This window comes from Salvelinus namaycush, chromosome 16, assembly GCF_016432855.1.
Source record: "Salvelinus namaycush isolate Seneca chromosome 16, SaNama_1.0, whole genome shotgun sequence".
Taxonomy (NCBI): Eukaryota; Metazoa; Chordata; class Actinopteri; order Salmoniformes; family Salmonidae; genus Salvelinus; species Salvelinus namaycush.
Window position 1 is genome coordinate 2,653,148 of NC_052322.1, and position 11,875 is coordinate 2,665,022.

The 11,875-nt window shown below is 46.0% G+C and overlaps 1 protein-coding gene and 1 pseudogene across 5 annotated transcripts in view; both read left to right on the plus strand.

The window, feature by feature from the left end:
* The window catches only part of LOC120060903 (semaphorin-4G-like), a 76,328-nt gene extending 71,238 nt beyond the window's left edge, over positions 1-5,090 (plus strand). For 3 of the 5 annotated variants that reach the window (XM_039010331.1, XM_039010330.1, XM_039010329.1), the window contains 2 exons: positions 442-2,515; positions 4,446-5,090. In XM_039010331.1, coding sequence (XP_038866259.1) covers positions 442-1,454 — 1,013 coding nt within the window. In that variant the 3' untranslated portion in view covers positions 1,455-2,515; positions 4,446-5,090. The remainder of the gene's footprint in view (positions 1-441; positions 2,516-4,445) is intronic. The other 2 variants (XM_039010332.1, XM_039010333.1) reach the window with 2 other exon arrangements.
* LOC120060853 lies at positions 2,459-11,223 on the plus strand (annotated as a pseudogene).
* Positions 11,224-11,875: the final 652 nt, after the last annotated feature.

The following is an 11,875-nucleotide window of genomic DNA, read 5'->3' on the forward strand; positions in this document are numbered from 1 at the left end:
ACACGCACACACACCACTGGCGTAGCACCCGCAGCCCCCGCAATGTGAGGGGCCCCACAAGTGTAGCATATGAACACGTCATAAGCTGTGATTTTTTTGAGGGGGGCCGGAATTACAGGAACTTAGCTTTAAAACTGCTGAATTTTCTCTCAGCCTCATGGCAAAAGGTGTCAAATAACATGAGGTTAACTGTAAAAAAAATGGGGTTGGGGTGCTTGATCGGACTTTGCGGCGGGGGGGGGGGGGGGGGGGCAGCAACACTGCACAATGACACACAAACACACACATTCCACATGCTTGTGACCTTATGTCTATTTCTGTATTTATCTCTCTCTCCTGCTCTCTCTTTGTGGACCCTGCTTTCTCGCTCTCTCTTGTTCTCTCTCTCCTATCTCTTTCTTTCGCTCTTTCTCTCTCCCTCACCCTCTCTCTCCCTCTCAGTAGTCTACCGCAGGCGTACGGTGATGTCTGGGGACGATGTCCTCCTCCATTGCGATCTGCGCTCCAACCTGGCCACTCCACGCTGGACCCTGGATGGCCGTCAGCTCCAGGGCTATGGCCTCGACTCGGGCCATCGTGTGGGCACCGACGGCCTGCTCCTCATCTGCGCCCGGCCCGACCAGAGCGGAGACTATCGCTGCTACGCCGTGGAGAACGACGTGTGGGTGCCAGTGAGGATGTACACCGTGAAGGTGCACCCTGACCTGCCTTTCCCTGTGGGGCCAACAGCCGTGACGGACACTTTATCAACCACCACCACTACCGCCCCACCAAGCCCTTCCCTTCCCCCCAGCAGCCCCACTGAGCAGCCCCTTCCCTCCCTGCTGGCTCCCCTCCCCCCTGGACCCGAGTTCCAGACCTACAGGCACATGGAGGCCATGTATATCTCCCTGGTGGCCGTGCTGGGCGGGCTGTGCCTGGTGCTGACCGTTGTGCTGCTCTACGTCAGCTTCTGCAGCCGGGGGCCATACCAGGGCTGCAAGTACTCCCAGCAGGGTCTGCCCGAGTCGGGGGCCGCAGCCGAGAGGAAGAGGAGCTCCCACGTGGAGCTCAAGACCATCTCCAGCCACTGTAATGGCAGGCAGGAAAGCAAGCGCGGATGCCGCTCCCTGTCGGTATCCAACATGGACGACATGGGCGATGGCTTCCTCCAGATCGTGCCCGCAGAAGGATCTCCAGGGAAATCGCCGCCCCCTCCCGCTCCACCGCTCCCAATGCCACCACCCCTGCCCTCCTCGGAGTACGCGTCGTACACCAACGGGATGTCGGCGACGCTACCCAGCGTCCTACGCAAGATGAACGGCAACAGCTACGTGCTGCTGAGGCAGACGACGGACCCCGAGGGGAGCACGTCTCCCCTCTGCCACTCGTTCACCGAAGAGCTCAACCGCATCCTGGAGAAGAGGAAGCACACGCAACTGGACCCCCAGGCGACAGACGAGAGCTCCGTCTAGCCCCACCTTGAGCTCTTTCCCTTTGATCTGTTTATTGGTTTAACCCAACTACAAAAGAGTGCCCCTAAGAGGCAGGGAGGTCTAGCTTGTATTATACTGCTTTAGTTTACCCAGTGCCAAAGCGACCTGTGGGAGTATTCATACCTAATACCCAATGTACAATTTCCCGTGACTCGAGACAAGTGACCCACTCACATAATTTCACTATTGAACATTAGAGTAAAGAGGACTTTTTGACTTTTCCCTAACTGGAGCAGTCATGGATATAGTCACAGTATCCATTTTGGACACACACTGTACTAGTGCATGGACCCTTTGATGGACTTTCAAGCAAATACATGATACATACACAAGTTAGTTACAATCCTACCTCAGACCCTATTGTGGAAGCTGGTCAATTACGATAAGGTTCAGTGCTGGTCTAGTCAGCTGACATACTGACAGAGAGAGAGAGCTGTGATGCATCGTGGGACAAGGGACACAGACCCGCAATGAGAGTCCAGGTCATATGACCAATGACCATGAGGTAAGATCGTAATGAGTTCGACTGAGGAACTACTGAGTTTAGACAACGATGGCTACTGTAGTTTAGTGCCATACAGTGTACGTATATGATGGCTCTTAAAGACCCAGGCCTACTGAACCTCACAAGAGAGCACAGATGGTTGGACAAATAATACATTTCAGTCATAACTCAATAACACACACTTATCTTTGTTTTCTTTTGTTCTCATGTAAATAGCAATTATTTTTCTGTGGCAGCCATCAGTAGCAACTTTGGAAATAATGGCAATTGAAATGATACATTTTTGCATCTTTGCGTTGTTAGCATCTGACTGTGTCAGAGAGGTAAAACAGCAGTATTATAGATAGACAGCAGGCTTCATCTAAGGTTGGCCGGATTAACACTATCATTGACGCATGAAGACTATCATGAAGGACTGATCTCTGGTCAGATTGATCAGAGAAGCTGAGTGATGATGATGGTGATGATGATGACGAAGATGGTGGGACCTGATTGCCAGAAATGTGTGAGCCCAACAAGAGACCAGAAAGCAAAGGTAAGACTGAGAGAAAGCTGTGCCCTGCACGTCTTGTTGAAATACTTCACAATTACTATGAACATGTACAGTGACACTATGTCACGCCCTGACCTGAGATATCTCTGTTTTCTTTATATTTTGGTTAGGTCAGGGTGTGACTAGGGTGGATTACGCTAGTTTTTGAATTGTCTAGGGGTTTTTGTATTGTCTAGGGTTTTTGTATGTCTAGGGTTTTGTAGGTCTAGGTGTTTGTATGTTTATGGTGGCCTGATATGGTTCCCAATCAGAGGCAGCTGTTTATCGTTGTCTCTGATTGGGGATCATATTTAGGTAGCCATTTCCCCTTTGGTGTTTGTGGGTTCTTATTCTATGTTTAGTTGCCTGTCTGCACTATTTCATATAGCTTCACGTTTTGTTTGTTTTGTTGTTTTGTTAGTTTGTTCAGTGTTCTTTCTTTATTAGAGATGAATCTACGCATACCACGCTGCACCTTGGTGCGATTCATATGACGAACGTGACACACTATGTCATTTGAACCTTTTTTCAAATTCAGTCCACCACCACCACCAAATAGATTCTGTCAACATCAGCTTTCATTTTCCTCTCCATAAAAGATGAAGGGCAGAGCGGCAGACATATTCATTCCAGCCCAGGTTGATTTTTTGTGCTTTGTGTCCTTTGCTGTCCCAAGCTGGTGGCCACAAGCCAGATGAGCTGTAGGGCCATCACATTGAAAAAGACCTGTGTCACTGTTACCTAACCCGCAACACTCTCTCAATGTCTACGTGACATCACTGTCAACGCAATAACAACATACGCTAGCAACAACCAAGGATATGCTCCATTGCCTTGAGAGAGAGTCCACTCTGACCAAAACAAATATTGGCAGAGACTGAAATGGCATCCTTCTCTATAGAGTGCACTACTTTTGTAGAGCACTATAGGGACTATTTAGGGCTCTGGACAAAAGTAGTGCACTATATAGGTAATACATTGCCATTTCAGGCGCATCCAGCTTAGGAACAAGTTGACTGAAACGTATTTCCCAGCAGCCAGTCAGCCAGTCAGTCGGTGCTTTATAAACCTATCAAGGCTCGCCGTGTTAAATAGAGGCGTCTCCTCACCACAGTAAAGTGTTGAATCAGCTCTTGCCCCGTTGCTTCCCTGGTGGCTCGCAGCGCAGCGCGCCGGTTTGTGTATCTGTCACTACGTAGCTGACAGTAACAGCGGCGCTCATCACTCCTGGGCTGGACTCCACAGAGACACCAAGTGAAGGCTTGTTGTCCTTTTTCGCAGACTTTATCGAATGCGGCCAAGCGGCCAAGCGGCCAAGCGGCACAGGAAACATTTGACCTGTGTGTCCTGGTCAGTGATGCAGTGAGCTGATAGAGTAGGAGAGGGAGGGAGTGTGTATTTGTGTGTGTGTGGGGGAGGGGGGCTGACAGGAGATGTTTTGCACCATCAGCAGGTTTCCTCCTCCTCACCCTCTCTCCCCCTCCCTTTATTCCCACCCTCTCTATCCGTATATGCTCCCTTTTCTATTCCCTGTCCCCTCCACACCTTCACCTCCACGCTAGAGGATCATCATTCCATCCATTATTACCCTTCCTCTCTCTTCCTCTCTTATTTCCCCTCTCCCCTAGAGGAGCCTGCTGAGTTCACAATACACCATGATAGCCCCCCAATCAATTAAGCCTGGCCTTCAAACAGTGCCTGTGACCTTGTCTTTGCAAAGTGGCTACTGCAGTGTTTCTCCATCCTGTTCCCTGGGCCTGGAGGTCCGACAGGGTGTGCACGTTTTTGTTCTCGCCCAGCACTGTATTCAACTAATCAAGGGCTTGGTGATGAGTTATGTGGAATCAGATGTTTCAGTGCTGGGCTATAACAAAGATGTGTTATGTTATTTCTAAAGTCTGTCTGATTTTTTATTTTTTTATTCTGTCTTTAGATATACAAAGGAATGGAGAAGCTGGTGAATGGAAGATGAAGTGTGTGAGGAACCCTGATGATCTGAGCCAGTGTCTGCTCAAGATACACCAAAGGACAATCAGTGTGTACAATCTCCATGGGCAGTAAACTTGGATGCGGTTATGGATATTGTACTGTACTTGCTACTTATGGTCAAATGGCAAACATGCTGGCTGCTACACTCAAAACACACCTCCAGTATACTGTATACCTCCAGTACACACCTCCAGTATACTGTATGTCCTAATAAACATTTGGAACACTAATTTCAACAAACATACGCACTCACATCATACAGACATGACAACATTCAAGTCGAGGTTTAGACATTATTAACTCTACGTCACCTACAGAATATATTTGAGTGAACAATGACTAAAAGACGCATTTGCACTATACCTCTTCTGAGGACTTATTTGCTCTGTACATAAGAAGATTCAGTATACCCTTGTAAAGTGTTACATCCATGTGCTACATCCATGTTATGTGTTTTGTTGTTTTCTGGCTCGATGTAGAAATTACTAATACTTTACAATCTACACTGAACAAAAATATAAGCGAAACATGTAAAGTGTTGGTCCCATGTTTCATGAGCTGAAATAAAAAATCCCAGAAATTTTCCATACGCACAAAAGCCTTATTTCTCTCAAATGTTTTGCATTAATTTGTTTACATCCCTGTTAGTGAGCATTTCTCCTTTGCCAAGAATCCATCCAGCTGACAGGTGTGGCATATCAAGAAGCTGATTAAACAGCATTACCATAACACAGGTGCAGCTCGTGCTGGGGACAATAAAAGGCCACTAAAACACAATACCACAGATGCCTCAAGATTTGAGGTAGCGTGCAATTGGCATGCCAACTTCAGGAATGTCCACCAGAGCTGTTGCCAGAGAATTGAATGTTAATTTCTCCACCATAAACTGCCTCCAACGTCGATTTAGAGAATTTGGCAGTATGTCCAACAGGCCTCACAACCGCAAACCATGTGTAACCATCAGTAGCGATTTTAGCATGTAAATCTTGGTGGGGCAATGTTCTAGCAAAGCCACAACACTAAGCAATACATTAATTGCAGCATAACCGTGACAAACTGTGCCCAAAAACTGTTCGGGCCTACGTAAAGCTGTCCCAACAGCAGAGCTTTCTTTTCAGCATCATAGAGTGAACCCTTACCACTGCTACACCTGGCTATCAGCAGAGCCTTCTCTGGCGTAGTGCCCCCATGAGTGACAGAACACTGAGCCAATTACGGCGCAACTAGAGAAGATTACCAACCCCTACGCTCTTTATTTTCCGCTGGCTACCCCACCACCACAGAAAGCACTGAGCTAGGCTGAAACACCTGCATTTTACCTTACTCAAGAAAGATAAAAAGAGGCCATATTTGTATGCTGCTTTATTAACTCAATGATTTAATTAAATTGTTTGCAAACTGATACATCGAATAAAAAACAGTGTATGTAGAGGTGCTGACTAACAGCAAATAAACTATAAAAATATTTTTTTAAATGTTCAAAAGTTTCACTTAGAAATGTCCTTATTTTTTTAAGAAAAGCACATTTTTTGTCCATTAAATAACATAAAATTGATCAGAAATACAGCGTAGACATTGTTAATGTTGTAAATGACTATTGTAGCTGGAAACGGCAGATTTTTAAAAATGGAATATCTACATAGGCGTACAGAGGCACATTATCAGCAACCATCACTCCTGTGTTCCAATGGCACATTGTGTTAGCTAATCCAAGTTTATAATTTTAAAAGGCTAATTGATCATTTAAATTTTCTTTCAAAAACAACGACATTTCTAAGTGACCCCAAACTTTTGAATGGTACTGTATATACAGTTGAAGTCGGAAATGTATATACATCGACCTGGCCAAGGCTTACCTTGGCCAAATACATTTAAACTCAGTTTCACAATTCCTGACATTTAATCCAAGTACAAATTCCCTGTCTTAGGTCAATTAGGATCACCACTTTATTTTAAGAATGTGAAATGTCAGAATAATAGTAGAGAGAATGATTTATTTCAGCTTTTATTTCTTTCATCACATTCCCAGTGGGTCAGAAGTTTACATACACTCAATTAGTATTTGACAGGCGTGTGCCTTTCCAAATCATGTCCAATCAATTGAATTTACCACCGGTGGACTCCAATCAAGTTGTAGAACAGTGGTGATTTTAGCTTGTAAATCTTGATGGGGCAAACTACATTTTTTTGGGGGGGATGCATGCCAGCAAAGCCACTACACTACACAACAAAACACAACACTAAACAATACATTAATTGCATTATAACGGTGACAAACGGTGCCCACAAACTGTTAGGACCTACATAAAACTTTCCCTTTATTAACTCATGATTTATTTATTTTTTATCTTGTTTGCAAACTGATATGTGACACGTATTAATGCCAAAATAACATGCAAAACATGCCCCCCCCCAAAATGTTTTAATAATAATATAAAACAGATGAGTGATTGGTCGCCACTGTTGTAGAAACATCTCAAGAATGATCAATGGAAACAGGATGCACCTGAGCTCAATTTCGAGTCCCATAGCAAAGGGTCTAAATACTTGCGTCAATGTGATATTTCAGTTTTTTTTATATATAAATTTGCAAAAAATTCTAAAACCTTGTTTTTTCTTTGTCGTTATGGGGTTATGTTTGTAGATTGATGAGGGGGGAAAAACTATTTAAGCAATTTTAAATTAACGCTGTAACAGAACGTGTTACAGAAATGTGGAAAAAAGGGGAGGGGTCTGAATACTTTCTGAATGCACTTTAAATGCTTTTAGTTGGGTTTCTATGCAAAGTCCTGCAGCTAGTTACTTGAAATGAAACACATAATCATACCAAAACATGATAAAAAATGTGAACTTACTGACAGAGACAGCTAATAAACACAAATTGACATTTACAGTAGCTGGCTAGGCTAAACAAACTGCAACATTGGATAGCTGCCCCGGAGGGTTTATAACGCTCTGCCTCCGGCCCTCCTGCTGTACCTGGAGCAGTTCAAGCGGGTCACCCTGTGGCTAGGGAGGGGACATGCGCTCCTGGGAGGCCTCCAAGATCTTCTCCAGGAAGCTGGGCCTGAAGCGCTGCTCACTGGTGCACCCGGGAGGCCCTGGCCGAGGGCAGGAACCTGGCCTGCATCGTCAAAGCCTTCATCCCCGCCACCCAAAAGTCCATTGTGTCGTTCAGGCAGCTCAGGGAGGATGTCTTTGGGGAGCTGGCCAACACAGAGCAGGTGGCTGTGCAGCAGGTAGCCTAGCGGTTAGAGAATTTGGTCAGTAACTGAAAGGCTGCTGGGTTGAATCCCTGAGCTGACAAGGTAAAAATCTGTCATTCTGCCCCTGAACAAGGCAGTTAACCCACTGTTCCCTGGTAGGCTGTCATTGTAAATTCGAATTTGTTCTTAACTTACTTGCTTCGTTAAATAAAGGTTAAATGTAAAAATAAAGAGTGGACCAGAGGGGGCTCAACAGGATAATGAAGGCCCTTCAAAAGGGGGAGCTGAGTGCCTTCACAGGTATAGTCTATAGTAGGATGGCATGCACATTGACATTTGGTCATGATGTTCTACACTGAAGTATATAGTTAGCTATGGAAGAATATGCTTCAAATGGGGGATAGATTTTTAACCTGAGACTAGACTGAGTGAGAATATTGCTTCGCTGTAGAGGTCAAAACAAAAGTAAAAACGAAGCAATTGATCCGTCTGTTGATTGTGCCTCTAACTTCACCATGCCTCTCATATTTCCTTCCCCTCCAGGAACCACGGGCAGCGTCAAGACCACCTTCATCAGTGAGTTTGCCCTGGACCTGTGCATGCAGGGTGTCAACCCGCTGTGGGGCACCTTTGAGATCAACAACGTGCGCCTGGCCTAGATCATGCTGACCCAGTTTGCCGTGCATAGGCTGGAGGAGAACCTGGACCAGTATGACTCGTGGGCTGACAGGGTTGAGGACATACCACTCTACTTTATGACCTTCCATGGGCAGCAGAACATCAAGTGAGTCCTCTGAAAGTGTTGAGTGATATGTCAATCAATCGGTGTGCTGTACTGCTCGAGTTGTAAATAACTCCCTCCTCTCTCTCCCTCTGCAGGTCTGTGCTGGACACCTTGCAACACGCTGTCTACCGCTATGTCATCGGTCACGTGATCATTGACAACCTCATGATGGGCCATCCAGGACGACATTATCGGAGCTTTCAGGAAGTTTGCCACCAACAGCAGCTGTCACGTCACTCTGGTCATCCACCCCAGGAAAGAGGAGGACGACAGAGAACTAGACTGCATCCATCTTTGGAACAGCCAAGGTGAGTGGAGGGTTACATCTAATTCTGAATTATATAAATATAGACATCAATATAACGCTCTTTCCTTGTATGCCTCTCTAAAGCATGCAGTGTTTTTATTAAACCTGTCAGTGTTGGGTGCATCTCCTTGTTTGATCAATAGGGGGTGTTTGTGACAACGTTATCAACAACAGTTGCATGTACATGTATTCGTTTCACAGACCCAAATCATTTTTCAATCAAAGAGATTCACTGTAACACACACACTGTCACCAATGTGTTTTTAATCAATGTGTGTTGGTACAAGCTGAGAAAGGTCAAAGGTGACAAGGGGGAGGGGTCAGAGAACGAGGAGACTTCAGGATAGACTCTAAAGAAGGAGGAGACAACGGTAAAGAAGGAGACAACGGTTAAAAATGAGAAACTAGTGAATTTGGAGAGGCCACCCAAAGCTACCAAAACGCTCAGAGCTGCTAAACTCCTGCAACAGGGAAGGGCACTACAGAGGGAGAGGGGAAGGAAGAGCCATAGAGGAAAGACAACATGCGTGACTTGTGTACAGGAGGCCTATGTAGCTAACCTACAGCTGATTATTAAGGTATATTGTATGTATGGATGAGCCAGTTCTGTGCTTTAAGGAGTCCTTTAAGGAGTGAATGTTGGTGGACAATGTTTAGCTTCTTTGTCCTGGGGTCCTTTAAGGAGTGAATGTTGGTGGACAATATTTAAAGTGCTTTACAGAAACACAGCCTAAAACCCCAAACAGCAAGCAATGCAGATACAGAAGCACAGTGGCTAGGAAAAACTCCCTAGAAAGGCAGGAACCTAGGAAGAAACCTAGAGGAACCAGGCTCTGAGGGGTGGCCAGTCCTCTTCTGGCTGTGCCGGGTGGAGATTATAACAGAACATGGCCAAGATGTTCAAATGTTCAAAGATGACCAGCAGGGTCAAATAATAATAATCACAGTGGTTGTCGAGGGTGCAACAGGTCAGCACCTCAGGAGTAAATGTCAGAGCATTCAGAGTTAGAGACTGCAAGTGCGGTAGAGAGAGTAAAAAGAACAGTAGGACAGGGCAAGGTAGCACGTCCGGTGAACAGGTCAGGGTTCCATAGCCGCAGGCAGAACAGTTGAAACTGGAGCAGCAGCACGACCACGTGGACTGGGGACAGCAAGTAGTCATCAGGCCAGGTAGTCCTCTGGAAGGGGAGGGTGAGGGAGAGAGAGAGAATTAGAGGGAGCATACTTAAATTCACACAGGACACCGGATAAGACAGGATAAATACTCCAGATATAAGAGACCAACACTAGGCAGGAATCTAGGAAGAAACCTCGAGAGGAACCAGGCTCTGATGGGTGGCCAGTCCCCTTCTGGCTGTGCCGGGTTGAGATTATAACAGTACATGGCCAAGATGTTCAAACGTTCATAGATGACCAGCAGGTGAAATAATATTAATAATCACAGTTGTTGTAAAGGGTGCAACAGGTCAGCACCTCTGGAGTAAATGTCAGTTGGCTTTTCATAGCAGAGACAGCAGGTGCGGTAGAGAGAGAGTCGAAAACAGCAGGTCCGGGGCAAGGTAGCACGTCCGGTGAACAGGTGAGGGTTCCATAGCCGCAGGCAGAACAGTTGAAACTGGAGCAGCAGCACGACCAGGTGGACTGAGGACAGCAAGGAGTCATCAGGCCAGGTAGTCCTGAGGCATGGTCCCAGGGCTCAGGTCCTGCGGGAGGGGAGAGGGAGAGAGAGAGAATTAGAGGGAGCATACTTATATTCACACAGGACACCGGATAAGACAGGAGAAATACTACAGATATAACTGACCGACACTAGCCCCCGACACAAACTATTGCAGCATACATACTGGAGGCTGAGACAGGAGGGGTCGGAAGACACATTGGCCCCGTCCGACTCTACCTCCAAGACAAGGCCAACCAGGCAGGTTATAACCCCACCCACTTCGCCAAAGCACAGCCCCAACACCACTAGAGGGATATCTTCAAACCACCAACATGCTACCCTGAGACAAGACCGAGTATAGCCCACGAAGATCTCCCCCACGGCACGATCCCAAAGTGGGGCGCGCCAACTACTGTATGCATCACATAACAAGCCTTGTGCAGCCACAATAGCTCCACTGGAGGATTAGGTAAAACCATTGTCAGCTCCAAGTGAAAATCTGCAGGTGTGTGCCCCCCACTGAAACATTGTTTGACACCTCTGATATACTGTGTTTCAATGTAATAACGTCATGAAATGTTCAACAGACCGCTACACAGACCATATGTTAGTTACTAATTCAGGAACACTACATTGTTTTTATTTTAACGTGCATACCATGTCAGGGATTCTCATGATATTCAGATTGATGTGCAGTACAGGGATATCGGGTCCGTCTCTGTGTTTCATATTGTTCTAACCTCCTCTTCCCTCAGGACTGAATAGATAAGACTGTGGAGTCTGTCAGATCCACTATGGTTTTTCCCTACATAGACCAGTCCTGGGAAACTCCTGGCAAGACACTAACCTGGCATGTAGCCTAGTGGTTGGAGCGTTGGACTAGTAACCAAAAGGTTGCAAGATCAACTCCCGAAGCTGACAAGGTAATAACATGTCGTTCTGCCCCTGAAAAAGGCAGTTAACCCACTGTTCCTAGGCTGTCATCAAAAATAACAATTTGTTCTTAATTGACTTGCCTAGTTAAATAAAATGTAGCTGCTGGAACTAAAATATTGTTCTAAGCACAGTGAACCAACAATCCCCCTAAAATGTATTTTTGTATTCTAGCGAAGGACTTGTATGCATGCGGAGGGGAAACCAACATGATATCATCCATTCAATGCAAACAAAAGGCATGGAGATGGGAGCAATTTTAATGTGTGAAACACAGCTTTGCTGAGACTGCAGGGGAGACAGTTTCTGGGCAGATGCGGTGCTAGGTTTTTTATTCGATAATTTCCCCCCTCAGTTCTGAGGTTTTTCGTGTGAATGCTTAACTGCTTTGGAAGTAGGCTACAGTAACAGAACATTCCATAATGATTCTAGGCTGTGTGGTTCTGGTTCCGTAAGTCTGGGCGTCTTCCCCCTCAGGAGACTG